The sequence below is a fragment of the Brassica rapa genome, chromosome A09 (genome assembly GCF_000309985.2).
Source record: "Brassica rapa cultivar Chiifu-401-42 chromosome A09, CAAS_Brap_v3.01, whole genome shotgun sequence".
Taxonomy (NCBI): domain Eukaryota; kingdom Viridiplantae; phylum Streptophyta; class Magnoliopsida; order Brassicales; family Brassicaceae; genus Brassica; species Brassica rapa.
Genome location: NC_024803.2, coordinates 19460352 through 19481053, shown reverse-complemented (window position 1 = coordinate 19481053; position 20702 = coordinate 19460352). Strand labels below are relative to the sequence as shown.

Below are 20702 nucleotides of genomic sequence, written 5' to 3'. Positions count from 1 at the left end.
TAAACCAAAGCAAGTTGCTGTCCTTTCCCTCCTTTGAAGAAAGATTATTTTGTTTTTATTAAACAAGCAACCAGCTTGTGACTTTCATGTGACTTTAGTGAAGCAAGCAAGCAGGTAGGTGCAGCTCATGTGACTGATTTACTGACAAAGCAAGAAGAATAGCTGGTGAAGGTATTAGACTGGTTGGAATTTAGTTAAGAAATTTAACGACAATTTCGGACAGTTTTCGACTAAAATTTCTCATCCTTCGAATCTCGTCTTGCTTTCAACAAAGCTTGCCTAGCTTAAATAAAATTCGACCAACATTATTAACACTCTACCAGAACTATCAATGAGAGGCCTTAAGACCACAAGAAAGTCCCGTCGAGGTATTAATTCACCGGGTCGACTTTATTTTTAAATCTGATCGACCAACTCCAAACTGGTCGAGCGGAGTTTTTCTCGACCAAAAATTAACTGGCTCGTGAGGGTTATTACATTCTTCCCCCCTTAAAAGAATTCATCCCCGATTTCTCAAAACATAGCTGTACTGACTTTTACTGAACACTGGAGTCTCTGCAAAAAGTTTAAGATAACCAACTCTGAACTTATCCTCATCTGCTCGTGTCAAAACAACAGATGGTTCCCCAAATACTTGAACTTTTACAAATTTTTTCCTTTTCTCCAATCTTCTGATATGGTGCTCACCTATCCGCAAAGGACCTTTAGGATAAGCTAAATAGGGTTACAAGTTTTCTGGTCTCAGCAGTTCTATCATACTGGGTCTGATATAAGATTACGCAAAATCGGCTCACCAATAGCATAACTAAAAGAAGTTCCGGTCAACAGATAACCATTTCAACTCTGAACAACTCGGTACATACCAAATAACAGATTTGCGGATTTCCCCAACTTTTCTAAAATAATTCTTTCTTTTCTGAGCAAACACTTTCACGATAACCAATTCTTCATCGCACATAACTTTCATATACTGCGGTCTACATACTTCCTTTAACATCGTTGAATCTCTGAATACCACTACTTCTGAAACCTTTCTATCTGCTTTCCTCCAGTTCAATAACATGGAAATATGGAACGTCAGGTGATGTGCCATACGTGAAGGTAACATCTTCAGTCTGGTCAATGTCAACTTTATTAACCGTGCAACAATCAAACAAGAACATGCACGATCAATCACGCTAACATGATCAGACCAAGGGTGCCACTCTCAAATACACACACACACACTTATTCCAGGAATGATTTCCCTTACAGTATTCCATACCCTTCTTATCTATCTGAGATACTCTTCAAGAACTTCTGAACGACTCAATCTCACTGAAGTTTCGCATATCCAAGTCTTGTTCTATTACTTTCTGATTTCCTTCTTCTGTCTAGTAACTGAGGAATCAACAAGTCCGCGTATACCAAATTTGATTTACCAACGAAGTACTCTTGTATGATGACTTCACACTTTCTCTGTTAATATATCTTCTGATCTCTTAACAACTTGAGCATTCCCATATGCCTTATGGTTATACCTTTTTCCTTGCACTCTTCAATCTTCCTTGGGATTTACTTCACATCTGCTTAATTTTAGGTTGAATTTGGGTTCCTTCTCCCACATCTCCACTTTATGAACTTGTACATGACCCAGTCCTCATACTATTCTTCGAAATTCTCTTCACCCAGTTCCTTCTATGAATTCCTTAGATTCTCATCCTTCAACTGAGTTCCTCAAATACGAATGAATAATCCATCTTGATTTTCTACTTGCAATCTTGAAGGTTATCTATTCTCTCCAGACTGATATGAGCGAGGCTCCAACACTTAGTAGAATACGGCTGCAGGCCAACGGTAACTGGTCATCTCTCAAAGACTTCCTTCCTCAACAACATCCTAATTGAGCTCGATAACTAGATAGCCAATCTCACTCTAGATAGAAACAAACCGCTCTAATGGAAGTACTAAGGAATGGGGATGGGATACGAAGGCATACCATAACTCTAAATGGCAGCCAGTACTTCCACGAATAAGAACAGTGTACCTGAATTCACTAAAGTGAATCCTTCCTAAAACAATGACACTACCCGAGAACTACATCTATGTGTTGTTCCCGCATCAAACACAATATGGGCGGAAAATTCCGTCCATAGGCAAGGTCTCATACGACACCTTGATCACTCCTTCACTAATTTATTTAATCATTCATAAATTTTTAAAATGCACACAACACGCAATGGGATAAGAAGCAAACCTGTGATTGGACCTTTTCAGAGGTTTTGACGGTCCAGGCAACTATAAAGTGTAGGCTCTACCCAAATAGCCAAACACTTAGTTAGTGACTAATGGTAAGGAAAGCGAACAAGTTTAACAAGCGGTACCCTAGGTATAGGTAAAAAGATCGGGTAACTTCATGGGCCATGGTAGGATAACCTCTGTACTCATTACTGGCACCACCGAAGCGCAAATGACGTAAGCGATCGAGGATTTTATATACTTGAACAATCATCACCTTACTCTCCTTTCTAGCCAAAACCAAAACAACTCAGGGTCCTCGGTCTTGATCTGATGAAACGTCCAACAAAAATTATCTCCATCGACTTTCTTGATTCATTACTTGAAACTGACCTTCTATCTGAATAGGTTGATAGTTAAATAATCTGCATGACTTGGTAAACTTCTTCAGTAAAAACAGCTTCTATAGAATTCATGTGATCCTCCACAAACTCCTCAAACGTCTTAAGCTTTATAGTTTGGGTTACTCTGAGATTATTGGCTAAGTCACAATAGTACATCTTCATGATCTTTAGCTCATCCTCCAAACCATAATGGATGAATCAGATTAACTTGACTTCGAACTCTTGGCGGAAACATCTCACTGTGCGAACTCCATATCGGTCCCATGTTTTGGGTAGAAAACACTCCATCTTGAACTCTTGAAAGAAATCCGCCTAACTTGTACTAACATTTCCCAAATGATGCTTGACGCTTAATCACCAACTTACTGTATCATTCTTGATGATGTATGGTTCCATATCCTTCTTGCAATCTTCTGAACAATGGGCCACGTTAGTTGTTCTGCTCCTAGTGTTGCATTCGAAATCTTCCTCTATACAAAATCTACATCGAATGGTTTAGTACTTGTCGGTGTTGTCCCAACTTCTTTATCTTGTTCACAAACTTCAAGATGTCTTGTTGCAACAGAATGGTGCTGGTGCGTCCATCGTCTTGTACTACTACTGAACTATCTCCACCACCAACGTTAAGATTGAAACAAGTGCTGAATCAATCAGGCTTGTACGAAGCTGGATTGAAATGAGCAGCCGAAAGAATAAATCATATGAAGTCGGATATTCTGAACCAGATCATCACCAACAACGTCAACTTTGACTTCAATAAAACATGGGCCGAAGATGTAATAGATGTGTCAACTCTGTCTCATATATCTTTGAATATCGATATCCACACTAGAAATTGTAGGAACCGCAGGAAAGCATGATGATACCAACTCCGGGCATGATGGTAGCAAACCCGAGCACATCGTTAGCTCACCCGAGCATGATGATAATGGATTGAAGCATGACCGGATTGAACCAAAACATGACGATAACAAACCGAATCATGACGGTAAAAAGCTCAATCATGATTGTAGGAATCTCGATCTTGACAGGATCAAAATTGGTAAGAACACTCCACTCCGTCGAGCTTGTCTTGATGCATCTCGTATGAAAGATAACAGTAAGGTAACTACCCATGACTATCTATCCTAAGATGAAGGAACTAGCCAGCACATCCTAATTATCCTTGCGACTCATTTTGACTCGAAAAACGTTTGAAACAAGTCCCATTCAAGCATCGTATAACCATGCTCTGATACCACCTTTGTGACACCCCCGATCTGGTCTAAGTATAAGTTGACTCGACCAGCCGTGCAACAATCAAACAAGAACATGCACAGCCGATCACTCGTAACTGAAACCAAACCGAGAAGCCACAATGTGTACATAAACGACTAACCCGAAGTTCCCGAAATGAATCCAGGTACCTTAGGCCAACCGCCTAAGTACACATATCCTATTAGGTACAACCCGAGGCTTTACAACCTTAAGAGTAATACCCAATAGTTGGTTCGTCCGGACAAGGACTAATATCATTTGGAACCCGTACTTTAAAAACATTCTTTATACACTATATACTTATTCATTTAAAAGAATCTTACAAAATCTTATAGATTAACCTCGAGGTTTTCGGTCAACAAACCTTATACATAAAGTATATCAAAACGACTGCAAGGATAATAAAACTACCGCTGGCTAATGCCGTTCCTTCCCGTCCTAGAGTAAAGGTCTCCCACCTACTGGTTACCTGCATATCAAATGAGTCATGAGTAACTAGTTTACTCAGTGAGTCTAATCCCACACCCAAACACATATCAATAGTATCCCGAGCAAGCGACACCATTTGAATGCAGTGGAATTATATTCCATAATTAATATAATTATAAAGCCTCTCAATCCATCCATGTGAATATATCTTAAACATCACCTCCACAATACCCGCCAATCACTCATACTCTTAATATATATATATATATGCTAAACCCGGAAAACCACCAAGGCTAACCGAGCCTAACGGGGAATAAATATAACCATCATCTCCATCAGATATTCCAAGATAGAACATCCAACGCTGCATGCAGTTACACGGCCTCCAGGGTGCGACCCCATCATCGTGTCTTCATGACCTTGATCCATATCGCAGGACCAATTCACGGTAATGCGGGACTTTCGGGAGAGTGAGTATACAATAAGACTTCACATGATTCACACTTATTAATAGAATACTTATAGATTAGTACTTGAGAACAAGTACTAAGGCTCGGGATAACCTCAAAGAATTATTCTTATTAATTCTTAAGTATTTAAACTAGATAAATACTTCATATATAAATATAGATCAAGGGAGAATACTTAATCAATCAACCATAATTACTCCTTAATTAATCCATGATTAATCCTTAATTAATCAATAATTATCCCTTAATTAATTCATGATTAATTCTTAATTAATCAACCATATTCAATATGCAATCATGCATACTCATTCATAATTCATTCATCATCTATCTAGACTCACCTTTAAATCCATGAGATTGGTTAATGAAGACTAGACTCGAGCTCAAGCTAATCACACTTCACTTTTGGATCACTCTCGGTTCAGAACCATCACAAGGATCCGGCTGATCCGAATACTCTCCTTGGCCATCTGAATTCAAAACATAACAGTTGGAACATAAGGTTCAGTAGTCTGGTTCAAGAAGAAACTCAACTCAGTTCATAACATTTCAGTTCAGTTCTCTCATATCAGTTCGGTTTAATTCCCATAATTCTTATCAGTTCGTCTACTGGTTCTATGAGACTGATTAAATCATAAACCAACCAAGACTGAAGAGAACAAGACCTTAGACAACTGATCCTGACAGGTTAACCAACATACAGCAATTGGTTCTCATCAAAACATAGCTGAATCAAGAAGCTGAAGCTTACCGGTTTTACTCAACTAATTAAACTTGACTGGTTGTCTCTCTTCAAGTTAACCACGAATTAACCTGATCAATACCACAAGAATCCATGGTTGGATTTATTCAGAATTTATCTCCAGTGTAGGCAAACCAACAAAACTTCTCAAAGAAACTGATCCACAACCATCTTACCGATCAAAATCAAAGGCTGAAGAATATGGGTGATTCTAAACTCTTGGACACCAAACCTTCAGCTCTTAACCACACCAGTACACACTGGATAAAGTCACAGGATGGTGAGAAAGGTTTGTCCATGCTCAATTCTCTTCTCTGAATTTTGTTTCTGAATTTTTCAACTAGTTTTTCTCACAAATTTTTCTCTCTTCTTTCTCTCTTTCTCTCTGAATTTTTCTCTGGTTTTTCTTGCAGGTTATGAACGTCCAGAGGAGAGAAGATGGTGTTTTATAACATAAGAAGTTGCTTCAGGTGAGGGTTTACTTAAACCAAAGCAAGTTGCTGTCCTTTCCCTCCTTTGAAGAAAGATTATTTTGTTTTTATTAAACAAGCAACCAGCTTGTGACTTTCATGTGACTTTAGTGAAGCAAGCAAGCAGGTAGGTGCAGCTCATGTGACTGATTTACTGACAAAGCAAGAAGAATAGCTGGTGAAGGTATTAGACTGGTTGGAATTTAGTTAAGAAATTTAACGACAATTTCAGACAGTTTTCGACTAAAATTTCTCATCCTTCGAATCTCGTCTTGCTTTCAACTAAGCTTGCCTAGCTTAAATAAAATTCGACCAACATTATTAACACTCTACCAGAACTATCAATGAGAGGCCTTTCGACCACAAGAAAGTCCCGTCGAGGTATTAATTCACCGGGTCGACTTTATTTTTAAATCTGATCGACCAACTCCAAACTGGTCGAGCGGAGTTTTTCTCGACCAAAAATTAACTGGCTCGTGAGGGTTATTACAACCACCCTCCTGATATGCGAATTCAAATGAGGTATCACGATAAAGATATGCGAAATAATATAATTTATTACGTCGAACGTTTTTAAATTTGAAATAAAGTTACAGATTAGCACGGTTTAGGTTACTTACGGTTCAATCACGAAACGAACGACAACTCGAGTCGTCACTGTTGCGTCCTTCAAGTCAGAACCTTGGACAGACTGAATTTGCCCAACAACATCTGGCATGTGATGAGCAGATTTAATTAACGTACTTTTATCAGACAACATATAATCTATAATATAATGGAAGGGTAAACGTTTAAGGAGAACTAACCAGGGAGTTCTAAATAACAATGGAAGAGTAAACGTTTAAGGAGAACTAACCAGGGAGTTCTAAATTAGTGTTTGCGAGAGCTTGCAGAGGTTCAAACTTTCGGAGCATGAATTTTTGTAGGTTGATAATAGGAGCATTCTCGACAACCTCATCAATGGTTGTTTGAGGGATGAACCGGATGACGAAAGGATGGTCCGTAATCTTGTACATATTTGTGCATCTTGCAACTTCAAAACGTGAAATTCTGACGACTGAACCCGCACGCAGAAACGGACGGTAATGAGGGGCGCGCCCAGCAGGAATGAATCCATGAATGACAGAATTCTGCAATTTAAAAAAAAGATCTAAATCATTAGTTTTGTACGGAAGTGAAGGAGTAAGAAAAAACGATTAACGTTACGATACCTTCTCATCAAGGAGGAGGAGGGTGATCCCCATGAATTCACCTTGCTTCTTGATGTTTTTGGAGTCCCAGAAACAGAGGAGACGACCAACTACGAACTGGGCAGATCTACCGAGGCGGAGACCATCAAAGGCGGAGTGTGCGAGAACAACACCGGACGAAGCCATATTTAAAAATCTGTCTTAGCTTTATAAAATGATAAACTGCAAGTGGGATGAGAGGATCAAGCCTGGTCTCAACTCGCTGATATATATAGAGTTCAAGTGAAGGAAACGGAAGGGGGGACATCGTAAGTGTTTTTTTTTATTAATAATTATAATTATGCCCGTATGGGCAGATCTACCGAGGCGGAGACCATCAAAGGCGGAGTGTGCGAGAACAACACCGGACGAAGCCATATTTAAAAATCTGTCTTAGCTTTATAAAATGATAAACTGCAAGTGGGATGAGAGGATCAAGCCTGGTCTCAACTCGCTGATATATATAGAGTTCAAGTGAAGGAAACGGAAGGGGGGACATCGTAAGTGTTTTTTTTTATTAATAATTATAATTATGCCCGTATTAAAAGGAATGAATTGAAGGAAAAACTTTGAAGAACAGGGAAGGGGAAGAGATAACGAAACGCGGTAGACAGATATCAGACCATCCAAAATTCAATCTGATTTGAAGAAACTAAACCGGACCAAAATACACACCTATTCGATGGAAATAACCGGACATTAAGTAGGCTCCACATTATTTATTAAATGGACACGTGGACAACCTCAGGAGAGGCAAAAGAGCCCCATTAGATTATAGATTTACGAGACCAGACTGTTTATTAGTAGTCGATCTGCAAGCAAACATAACGTAGGAGGAATGGCATAACGATGGATGAGCATGGTTGTTTTATGTGACATCCCAAAGAAATATATTACCAATAACTATAAGCTGTTTGATATACATTTCTGCATATTAATAGGTAGAGCACTCCTGTTTTTTTTTATCTGGAATCTGGAATCTCATATCAATAGGTAGAGCGCTCATATAATTGGCATTTCTGCATTTCATCCAACAAAAGTTGGAATCTCCTATTTACTGTATTTTATCTTTTTACCAAAAAAATAATCTCCATTTTGCTTAACGGTATTTAAAATCAATATTTATTTCCCTGATTCTTCATAATAATAATAAAATTAATCTCTATTTTGCTTAATTTGATTAATAGTATATTTTCATAATAACCTAAATAAGTAAACATGTAAGAAAAAATATTTTGAATAATAACTAAGGTTTAACAAAAAATTTATTCATTTCACATTTGTTCATTTTCATCATCCCATACATATTTAGATAATAAAAATAATAAATTGCGAGTTTTATTTATTCCTAATTCAAATTACTATTTATACTCTTATAGAAATATATAATATTGTAATATAAGTATTAAATACAACACTTTTATATAAATCCGGACGTAGCCGGGACAGAATCTCTAGAATTTATAAAGCTTTATAAATCCAGTTAATTATTTATAAGGGTTTATAAGTTATCTTTAAAGAAAGTAAATATATTGATTACCTACAATGATTTGCATACGTACTTGGGATTAACAAGGGTAATAATAAACACTTTTTTTTTTGATAAAATGTTAAATTATTATACCAATTTTCAAGTTTGTGACAGAGATTACAAAGATAACAAGTAGCGGAAGACGAAATTAAAACTAAACATCGGTTCCTAAACGGCACGAAAACAAACCCGAAGATAGCAGGACAAAGACAAAGAAGCTGATTAGCTATGAGTCAAACTCAAACCTTACAAACCGAGACTGGTTGAGTACGAGAGCCGGGCACCACAAGCTACCGAGAGAAAGGCGCCCTCAAACCTTGAAACAACGGCTCCTGCAGCTTCCGACCACTCAAACGAAAACAGACTCGGACGAAGAATCCAAGCACGAAACCAAACTCAAAACACTCGACAACTAAACCTCCGACGGCACGAGAGAGAACCACCGATCGACGATGCCGTCGTTCGTCAAGTCGTCACAGAGATAGCGTGACCGTTTACACCCATTGAACCGAAACCTCATTTAGAGATAGCGGACCGAAAGGTGGCTAACCCTCCAGAAGCGCAACCGCAAGAGAAAGAGCCGTCCGCTAGACCAACAGCTGCACAACAACAAGAACAAGGTCCAAACCACCAAACGAGCTCATCCAAGAGTCGCAATACCTTATTTTGAGAGAGGTGAAGCGTGGAGTACTCAGGACACGGCAAAGAACAAACCGGAACCACCGGAGACTGCCCTGAAGAAGGACAGGAAGAGCAAAGAACTCATCTGAGGCGCGTGAGATACCACCACCACGCACTGCCGCGACCATCGCACGTTACCACTCGAGCTCACCGGAGACAGAGAAACCGACTCCTAGAGAGCCCACGCACGCCTACTGGAGACCACCTGTAGAAGAGGAGAGACCGAGCTTCAGATCCGCGACATCTGAAGCTGAACCGAACCCTTGCAGCAGAGACCAACCGCCACGCCACTGGACAGAAGAACTCGCCTAGCACGGACCAGCGTCCCTACAACCACCACACACCACCACTCAACCTAATGCACTACCAAGGCCAACAAAATCCAAACCCGGACAGAGGTGCTACTGACGACTAGAAACAGAGCTTTGAAGGAGCCTACACCGTCCTCTAGTGCGGTAACCTCCGAGAACTGACTGAGAAACCAGAGACGCCTCCGGATCTGAACCGGATCTGAACCGGATCTGGCGACCTTCACCATACATCAAGACACCGCAGAGAGAGACATGGGAAGAGACAACAAAGAGGACCAAGGAGACGAAACAGAAAAATGAAATCAAAGCCCGGCGGCCGCCTGAGAGACACTTTGGCGACCGCCGGAATCGAGGGGAGCGAGGCGGCGGAACCCTAGAGATGAGAGAGGAGAGAGCGTTTTATTATTTTTGGAGAGAGAGCGTTCTAACCCTCTTAATAATAAACACTTAGTTAGAAACTTATTTTGTTAGGTTTATTATATCTAAGAAGTGGGCAAGTTGCTCCTATTGTTTTTTTTTTCATTTTTTTTTGGTTTCTTTGCTATTGGGATAACCATGCCTAACAAAACGATTTCCCAAAATCATGAAATTTGCTGTCTTATACCGTCTTATTGGTCAGTCATTGTGGCAGCTTTAAGGTTCTTCCTTCATGCAAAGTAGAAGTATCCCCTGTATATTAATCTCGCAACATTACGACATGTTTTGTAGCCATGTGTCATCACCAGAATGATTTTTAGAATTGTTAGAAAAATAAGTTGGTCCATATAAACATATACTAAGCTTTTTATTAAACTAACTATCAAATTAACTAATAGTGTACAGAAGAATATTTTTTCTTTCCTTAAGTAAAAACTACGGAATATTTTTTATTTCATTAAATAAAAACAATTTCTAACCTCTCTCTTTTTTGTTTAACTTTATACTATTAAAATAAATTAAACAATCACATTAAGCATATAATAAAAACAATTCGATTTTTTTCTTATATGTTATATTTTGAATTTTAAAAAACGACTCTAAATTACTAAAAATGGTAAAAGTCCCACATTAAAATTTTTGTGATCAATGGTTTAACTTTTGTTTTGTTCAAGCAAGATACAAATGATCATATATTATAGGGTGGGCGTTCGGATACACATTTGGGTTTGTATCGAATATTTTAGTATAAAGGTATAGAACACATTCAGGTATTTCTACACTTTGAGTCGGGTTCGGGTATTTTATGTTTGGGTTCAGATATTTTGGGTCGGGTTTGGATATTTAAATTTTGAAGAAAAAATAAATAAATTATTCATTGTTTAAATTTTTTGTATTTAAAATATATTTTAACTTAACTGTTTTTTTTTTAATTTTTAAAAGATTAAACTATTAATAGGTTTGGAGATAAAACTTTAAAAATAGAAAGACACTAATTTAGTTATTTTTTTGAAATTTTAGATGCAACTTTTGTTAAGAAACAAAAACTTGATATGTATTTTAAGTGAGTAACAAATGATTTTGTCCATAATTATGTGTATATTATCTAATTTTGAGTAATAAGAATCATTAATATAAATATTTTGAATAAAATGAAAGAAATAAACTAGAAAAATAGAGTTAAGTATACTTATGTTTGGTTATCTTCGGATATCGATTCGGTTTCGGATATTACCCGTTCGGATTCAAATATTACCCGAATTGGTGAAATAAGTAATTTATTTTGTTGTTTTAATAAATGATTTTTAGACCGAGCTGGTAAATATATACTAGACAAACATTTATATTTCAGTCTACAATTATATTCTATAACAGCTTGATATATTAAATTTGAACACTAACCTGTTAATATAGTTTGCCGGTGAAATTTTGATTCTTAGATATGTATATGGAGTGAAACTAATTTTTACAGATGTCCATTTTTTTTAATTGACACTTATGTAATTCACTGAATTCATAAAATAAGTTAAAAATAGAAATTTAACTCATATCAATAAAACAAAGACGAGAACGAAATCACAATTCTATATATGTAGAAAATGAAATCACTTATGGAGAGTCAATAGTAGATAAATCGAGAGAAGAAAACCTAACCCCCTTTCGTCATTATACAATCGATGTTGACTATTTGGTTTTAGTGATTTGTGTCAGCCGCAAAATTTAATTTCCTTGTGAGCATATGAAGTCTTAAATTTTTTTAAAAAGAGATGTAATACGTTAACTCTTTAACAACAATGATATATTTAAGAGACCAACATTTGTATTCATCATTTTATAATCGATAAAGATTGTAGTGTTACAAAATGTTAAAATCATTTTATAAACAAATATTATTATAAAATTTCACTCGGCACATGCGCGCGGATTATCATCTAATAAAATAATAAAAAGAGAATATAACAGCGCCATTCGATCAACAAATTGGTAAATATTGTTATCTTTCTATTAGATTCTTTGCTTGTTTACTTTCTCTTAGATTGTGTTTAAGAAAATTGTTTATTATATTCTTACTTTAAAGACCTTCTCACCGTTATTCTTTTCTTTTTCCTTCCTTTTATGCTTACTTTCCTTCTTCATTTGTCGAATGAATCTAATGTTTTTTCCTCTATAAATTTAAAAATATTTTCCTTTGCTTTCTCACTTGGGAATTGAGATACACAAATGTAATTGGTGATAAGTTTCCTCTTTAAGTTCTTGTTTACTTTTTTTTCTTTTCTTTTGTTCATTTCAAGAACCATTCACACATGTCCTTTGGAATTTTCAGATTGGAAACAATGTCTTGGGAATCAAATGGAGTAAATGTGGAAGTTGATTGGAAACCTGAAAGAACTCTAGTCCTGCTTGGTCGGACTGGGAATGGTAAAAGTGCGACTGGAAATAGCATCCTAGGAGAAACAAAGTTCCTGTCAAAAACAAGAGGAAGATTCATTACTAAAGAGTGTAAGCTACATACTACTATGCAACCAAATGGTCAGAGAATCAATGTTATCGATACTCCTGGTGAGTTTTTGTGACACTATCTATTGTCAAATCCCACATTTTCTTAAAACGCACATTTAGATTAACTAGTGGGGTGCTTTCAGGTCTGTTCAGTGCTTCCTCCACGCCAGATTTCACCATCAGAGAAATTGTAAGATGCTTACGTCTGGCTAAAGACGGCATAGATGCAGTCATTCTGGTTTTCTCTGTGAGGAACCGGTTAACAGAAGAGGAGCAATTAACACTTCGCACATTAAAGATCCTTTTTGGAAGCCAGATCGTTGACTACATGACTGTAGTTTTCACCAATGGAGATGCATTCGATGATGGAGATACACTTGATGACTATTTGGAGGATTGTCCTGAGTTTCAGGTCGGTTAACATAATGCACCATATATATAACTACAGTAACTAGCCCAGCATATTTTCTTTTTTCGGTCCAGTGAATTTAGTTTTTGGTTCGGCTTGGATAAAAAGATTGGGAACAAACTATTATTCTAAGAGAACTTCTGGATTCAGTTTAGTTCAGTTTCAGTTCCAGTTTTATGGATTTCGTTATTTGGGTAAATTTCATGGATAATACTGATTTTGGGATGAAAATATCGGACATTTTGAATTGTTGGATAAAATATTGGGTAATTCAAATCATTTGAAATATTTTTGATAAAGAACAACCAGATAATTTGTTTTTTTTGGATAGTTCGGTTTGTAAATAGTATTTTAGAATATTTTATTATTTCAAAACTAAAAGCAATTAATATTTTAAAATATAGAAATTGTATTTTAAAAATTTATCCATTTAATTTTCAGTTTGGTTTAATTTCTCAATTCCAAAAACATAGAAATCGTTCAAATATTTAAGAAATTTGGTATCAATTTTTGGTATGGTTCGTTTTCTTGATTCCTGATAAATGTGTCAATAACCATTAAAACAATGAAAATGAAAAAAAAAAAACAATAGGAAAAAATTATATAATATGAGCATAATATTTAGTACTTATTTTTCTTTCTTGTACCTGAAAAAAAAAATTCATTATTATGTAATTCTTTAAAAATAAAAAAAAATGAAAATAAACATGTATAAAAATAGTCCTTAAGTGGTGTAAAATTTTAAGAATTGAAAATAAATTCACTATTTCTATTTGGGTTAGCATTTGAAAACTAATAAATCTTTATTAACTATCAAGAATTGCTTCTTTATAGGAAATTCTCAAAGAATGTGATGACCGCAAGGTGCTGTTTGACAATAGGCGCAATATCCCAAAAAGCAAGAAAGACAAGCAAGTCCAGGATCTTCTCAACTTCGTGGAGCAAATCTCAAAGAAGAACAATGGAAAACCATTTATGGCTGACTTATCACTTGAGCTAAGGGTGAAAAACATAGACTCTTCAACAAAACAAGATTCCACATTTAGTTGCTTTGTTTAAATAAAACTAATCTGAAGTTACATCTTCATATCCATTTCAGGAGAACGAGGCTACGTTAGAGGAAAAACAAAAGCAGATTCAAGCAATGAAGGGTCAGTCGAAACAAGAGATATCACAAGTTAAGAAGGAAATGGAGAAAACTTATAACGAAATGCTCGAAGGGATAAAAGAGAAGGTAATATATATATATATATATATAATGTTCACTTCATACATCAGTTATATAGAACGTTTACATATCATCACTATGTGCTGGGTTTTGTTGTCTCTGGTTAGATCGCTAACCAACTGAAGGAATCACTGAATGATGTGAAGGAGCAACTAGCTAAGGCACAAGTAGCGAGAGAAGAAGCCGAGAAAAAGATGTCTGAAATGCAGAAACTATCTTCTGATGAGATCAGGAGGCTGAGAGATCAACTCAACAACGCTGAGAGAGAAACCGCTAGATTGCGCAGACAGCAGCGTACACAAAAATGCTCTGTTCTTTAATCATATATAAATGCTATGCTCTACGATATCATATGAATCACTTAATCAAGATACCATAATGTATTTCATAAACAAACAATAAAACCATAGTATGTCTTCATTATTACACAAACACAAGTTTCCAACGAGTCTTGAAGGATTAATACCTTCGTTGTTTTTTGAATTACAATAACACCAAACATAGTTTATGTAGAGAGCTTCATAAAGCCATTAATTCAGCTTGTTTTTTTCTCTGTGCAAGAGATTATCCAAGATGAATTTTCTTGTCGGGATCAGAGTAAGAACATCCATGGCCAGCTCCAGAGCCAGAACCCGTAGTCATAATGCTATGAGCAAAGTAATTGCGAGAGGCTAAGACCTCGATCGCTGTCATCTCTGTACCACTAACCATTTGATGATGGTGCTGTTGAAACCTCTCCACTTCTGCTATCTGACAAACATTTTAATTAGCTATACTGAAGAATTTTCTAATGATGGATATATGATTTAATTGATGTGTTTATGGAATAAACAAACGCATTATATATTTAATTACCTTGGTTCGGAGATAGATACTCTCATTATCAAGCTCAATCTCCTGTATTACACCATATTCAAAGTTTTTTCACAAGAAATATTGGAGTGATCTTAATTAAAAAAAAACTTAAAGCAACCCTTTAATTTAAGATCTATTTACCCTTTTCTGTAGGTTCTCGATTTCAGCTAGAAGCAACTCATGCTATTTCTCGCAAGTACACAAAGCAGATTTAAAGAAAATAGTCAGGCTAACTGATATGATATATACACATAGACGCTTATAAGAGTCTTAGGAGATGTTGTAGCTACATACCTTCTTGGACCTGATTCTAGAGATGGCTTTCTCAAGGCGATTCTCAACCTGCTTTAGCTCCTTGACACTTAAGGCACTCAAAGAGTCTCCCATCAGATGCCTACAAAAAAAAAAAAATATATATATATATATATGTGTGTGTGTGTGTTACAGTCAATATAAATATATGTATAGTATATAAAGTAATTAATAACTATAAATGAGGGTAGAAAACCTGTTGGAATTTTGAATCGTTTGGATCTGTTGCCTCAGCTTTGCAGATTCTTGTTGATAGTACTGTAATTTAAACACCCATATCAGACTAAATATATACGCATATATTTGATGTTATAATGAAGTATAGCGAGATGGAGAAAAAAATAAAACCGCTGCATTAATCTCTTGGACAGAGTGAGTGCTGGTGTTATCAGAAGCCTTCTTGTACCTCTCAATGGTTGATCTTATGCTGTCACGGAAAAAAAACATCCAATTCACTCGGAACACTGAGTATATATACGTACACTGCGGTATTCTAATTCAGATGTCTAAAGATGCATTCGTATATAAAGGTTAATATATTGAAACATGAAAAATGCAAACGTAGGCGTAAATGCAAAAGAAACAATAAGATTGAAGTAACCATATGCTAAGTTAAATTTATATATAGTATTTGTATAGGCCATAGCATTGGGAAACAAACAATATAAGGAGACAACAGTGTTGTCCAAAGAAAATGGAGACAACAGAAATCGTCAATTATTATGTACTCTGAATAAAGTATAGAACAATATAATTAATTTAATTTGTATTCAAACCTATTGGGTTTTAACTGAAGGACGGAAGGCGGAGTTGAGATTGTCATATATATTAAAAAAAAGTTTTGGATATATAATAGGTGAAGTGACTTGTAGATTTTAAAAAAGAAATGGAAGATATAAGATGAGAAAGCCAAAAAAGGAAGGAAAAGACATGATCCGATTTGCTTAAGATGAAAGGGGAAAGAAGAGTACGAACTACAACACATCTCCTCGCTGCACAATTTTTTTAAGTTCCAAGAAAAAACTTTGACAAATCAAAGAAAATAAAAAGACTTGTTGACCAACACTGCAGCTGCAGGATAGCTAGCCTGAGTTTGATACTTGAACACATTGTACTATCTCTCTTCTCCTTTAAGATTTTCTCAAGATTTATATGTATATATGAAAATAGTGTATATATATATATAGTACTTGTGTACATATAAATACTTTTATAAGATATATGGGTGACTAAAAGTAGATATCATGAGACTCTTGAAGTTTAAATATCATTTGTACTTCTGCTATTTCGTTTAGGTTCATCTGTATAAGTCTAGATTTTATTAAATCTAATTGAAACCTTATTGTATAGCCTAAAAACCAAGTATCATGTCAACATTTCTATGTATTATTTCAATTGGGTTGCATCAATGATTCAAGACAGCACATAGAATTAAAATATACATACATTTTATTGGTCAAAAAAAAAATATACATACATAAAAAATGCAAATATCGTGAAATTACATCATTTACGTTTAGCAAAAAGCTTAACTAAAAATAGTCATATTCGTTTTTGTGGCTTGTAATTAACTATCTCACATTTATATACACAAAGCGATGACTTACTTGTTATTGGCGTACTCATAGAGACGGCCACGAGTTGAGAAGACGATGAGGGCAACCTCGGCATCACAGAGAACTGAAAGCTCGTAAGCCTTCTTCAGGAGTCCATTTCTTCTTTTGCAGAACGTCACTTGTCGATTTGTTGAATTCTCTATCCTCTTGATCTCTATCTTTCCTCTTCCCATCCTTCATTTTTATTCAAACCCAACAAGATTTATAAATAACTACCTATATATAAATTATAAATACACTAAAAGTTTCTCAATTTGGACATTATTGAATAGATAAAATACTGTTCAACAAACAAACAAATGATTGATATACTTCAAAAGAGTGTGAAATAATATTTATAATTTTAAAACTTGTAGGTAAACAAAAACCCTAAGCTAGGGTTTGAATTAATATAATTTAATACCTAACCAAACTCAGTTTTATGCGTTAAGTGAACAAAAGAATTTTCTTTTCGTCTCCCAACTTTCTTGGGAAAAGAAAATTAAGGATGTGGTGTGATTGATTTCAAGGACAGACAAACAAAATCAATTGGATTTGATGCGGATCTGATGTAGCTGAAACAACAGTTTATGAATTTGTTCAAATCTTTCACTATATATACATATAAACATTACCATGCTATGAAAACCCTTTAACAAGAAAAAAAATAACATTACCATGCTTGAGAATCATGTGTATACCATATGTTTCTATAAACTCATGATTATAATAGACATATATAGATCTATATATAATATTAACGCTTCATCAAAATATATTTTTTAATGGGAAGAAATGAGGAGGTAAATCTGACGAATTTAATTACATGACTTTTTGGAATCCAGATAAAATTTATTTTGACCCATCCCTTGTGCTATCTATATCTATAGATTGGGTCTCTCTCTCTCTCTTCAATAAACATCTGAAATGCTTCACGGACTCAAACGGCAAACAAACACATGTAATTTAACTTTAGATCTGCAAGATTTCCACACTTCAGAGAAAAGGGTTTACAAAATCATTGATCTCTAATCTGGGTGTATGACGAATTCTTAATATATATTTTTGTTTCAAGGAAAATTGGTAAGAACTTAACAAATAAAAATAGTAGAAATATGGAGAGAGAAAAGAAAACAAACTGCTACAAAAAAAATTGAGAAGGCACTGATGCACATGAAACTGAAGTTAGTACAGAAGGAAACATTATTACACATAAAGGAGAAAGAGAGAGAGACGGAGACAAAAATATGCTTAGTTTCAAGAAGGTGAAGAAAAAAAATCCAGCAGATTTGGAAGATATTCAGACCAAAACCCTTAACTTTAGCTGAAAGGAAAGGAAACAGAATCTTACAGAGATCTACATGCGAGAAACTTAAAATAAACATAACCTAAATTTAATTTTAATCTGATATGACAAAAACATTTTTTATGATCGATCTCTTATTTTATTTTTTTCCTTGGAAACGCATCTAACGAAGAAGAATTGATTTTTCTTTTAATTTTCCTAAATTTGAAATTTAGTTTGTGAACAGAGGCAAGGGCAAGAAACGACCCATCATGAAAGAATTATTATATAAGTTTGGAATCTGTAATATATAGAGAGATATGTATATATAAATGTAGAGTTTTTGAATGAAGAGATGTGTACAAAGATGGGAACTTGATGAGATCAAGAAGTGTTTTCCATTATGAGAAGTAGAAGTAAAGACATGACAGACAGACCTGAGAATTGCTTCACCCAACTCAATTCAGCTTTCGGAATACAAGACAACAGGGAAAAAAAAAAGGAAAGAAGAAAGTTTTGAGTTTTTTAGAATCCCAAAAACAAACCCAAATTCGTTTCTCTTCAAAAACCCTAAGCTGCCCACTCAATATGTCTATTTGTAGACGTTTCTTTTCTTTGCTCACCTTCCAACGTCCAGAGAGAGAGAGAGAGAGAGAGAGAGAGAGAGAGAGAGAGATTACAGATTCCAATGTATATGTGACTAGGAATGTCAAATTTTGGCCAGCTAATTGTCAAACTTGTAAATGGTTAGAAAATCAGAAAATCTTTAATAAAAAATTTAGATTGACAATTTACCCGAACTTGTTAGGAAAGTCGCATGTTTAAATTTTTTATCTTACAATTTGATAATTACTCTAGTACTAACTTCTTTTTTTTTTACTAAAGGCTTTACTCTAGCATTAACTTTCATTTGCATAGTTTTTACTCCTTCTGTTTCATTGTTTCATTGTTTCATTGAAAGTGTTACTTAGACACTTTTTACACATATTAAGAAAATGATTAAAATGTATTATGTTTTCATTAATTATATCTAATTAATCAATAACATTTTAGATAAATAAATTTATTTATTAGATCAATGCATTTTACAATTAATATTCAGCTGAAACTAAATAAAAATTGCATTAAAAATCTAAAATGACACCTTTTATGTAACAAGAAAAAAACTCTAAAGTGACACTCTTTAAGAAACAACTAGACTTTGATCCGCGCGCCTGCGCGGATGTATATTTTGAAAAATATGTTGATATTTGTTTTCATGTACTTATTAGGGTTTGACAAAATGAATCCGAGGAATATAGTACCAAACCCGAACATAAATTGATTAAATATTTGAATTATTCAAAATTTTGTTATTTAGAGAACTGAATCTGATCCGAACCGAAGTATTCGGGTACCCGAATTTATCTAAAAATAGATTTATATACTTATATATATTAATTATTTTTAGATTTAATGTATATAAAAAATCAAGAATGATACTTTTAAATTGGTTTAAATACTTGAAAATATATATAGATAGTCAAAAGTAAATATCTGAAATAGTTAAAGTATATTCAAATCACCAAAAAGACTTAAAATAATTATTGATTTCGTATCCAAAATTTTAAATCAAGCCAATTGATATGTTAAGCTTAGGTATTCTGACATATGTTATTCAAATTTATAGGTAATATATTATTTTATTTATAGATTTTGAGAAATTTAAAATAGATAATGATTTAAAATTTTAAAAATAATTTAAATGGGTTATCCAAACGCGAACCAAACCCGCAAAGATCCGAATCGAACTTAAACCCAAATTTAGAAACATCCTAATAGGACTGAAATCTTTGACCCCGAAAATATGAAACTCAAACCGATCAGAACCAAACCCGTATGGGTACCCGAAAGCCCATCCTTAGTCATTATTATATATCGTATATTGTCATCACATAATAAATCGTATTTTATACATACCATCATATAAGTAATCATATAATTAATAGTATTTTATATGTACCATCATATAAATAATTACATATATTATATTTTTAAAACTTAATATGAGATATAAAAACCATAATTTGAGTTGATATTTCAAATTGGGGTTTATATTATATTTTTCTTATATATTGACAACATTTTTTATAATGGTTATTGAAAAATAGTTTAGTAAAAATTCATTTTTGAATATATGTATTATTTTTAATCAATTTTTGATATAAATCAACTTTAAATTATTATTTTGATTTGAAATATGTGTATAAAGTTTAAATTTTGTTTTATGGTTAGTTTATAAAAAAAGTTTTAGGTAATTAGATTGACCCATTTTTCGTATATTTTAAAACTGGCCGAGATAGATAGTTTATTATAATATGA

At 34.4% G+C, this 20702-nt stretch overlaps 3 protein-coding genes across 5 annotated transcripts; 1 reads left to right on the top strand and 2 right to left on the bottom strand.

Annotated features, from left to right (window-relative positions):
• Positions 1-6329: 6329 nt before the first annotated feature.
• Positions 6330-12065, bottom strand: LOC108869681. The gene is made up of 3 exons (XM_033279313.1): positions 7201-12065; positions 6846-7119; positions 6330-6700 (listed from the first exon to the last, which is right to left on the bottom strand). The coding sequence occupies exons 1-3, from the start codon at positions 7363-7365 to the stop codon at positions 6606-6608; spliced, it is 534 nt and encodes a 177-aa protein (XP_033135204.1). The 5' UTR covers positions 7366-12065; the 3' UTR covers positions 6330-6605.
• A 246-nt stretch (positions 12066-12311) lies between these two features.
• Positions 12312-14717, top strand: LOC103838885 (immune-associated nucleotide-binding protein 13). Of its 2 annotated transcripts, none has more exons than XM_009115338.3 (6): positions 12312-12380; positions 12482-12717; positions 12801-13069; positions 13901-14068; positions 14166-14300; positions 14402-14717. In XM_009115338.3, the coding sequence occupies exons 2-6, from the start codon at positions 12492-12494 to the stop codon at positions 14612-14614; spliced, it is 1011 nt and encodes a 336-aa protein (XP_009113586.1). In that variant the 5' UTR covers positions 12312-12380; positions 12482-12491; the 3' UTR covers positions 14615-14717. The 2 variants fall into 2 exon arrangements, with proteins under 2 accessions (XP_009113586.1, XP_009113587.1); XM_009115339.3 differs by having other exon boundaries at positions 12366-12387.
• LOC103838884 (agamous-like MADS-box protein AGL11) lies at positions 14650-18949 on the bottom strand. Of its 2 annotated transcripts, none has more exons than XM_009115334.2 (8): positions 18779-18949; positions 17069-17251; positions 15810-15888; positions 15658-15719; positions 15444-15543; positions 15291-15332; positions 15150-15191; positions 14650-15044 (listed from the first exon to the last, which is right to left on the bottom strand). In XM_009115334.2, exons 2-8 carry the CDS (start codon positions 17248-17250, stop codon positions 14859-14861), a joined length of 693 nt encoding a protein of 230 aa, XP_009113582.1. In that variant the 5' UTR covers position 17251; positions 18779-18949; the 3' UTR covers positions 14650-14858. The 2 variants fall into 2 exon arrangements, with proteins under 2 accessions (XP_009113582.1, XP_009113581.1); XM_009115333.3 differs by lacking the exon at positions 18779-18949 and adding an exon at positions 17883-18397.
• Positions 18950-20702: the final 1753 nt, after the last annotated feature.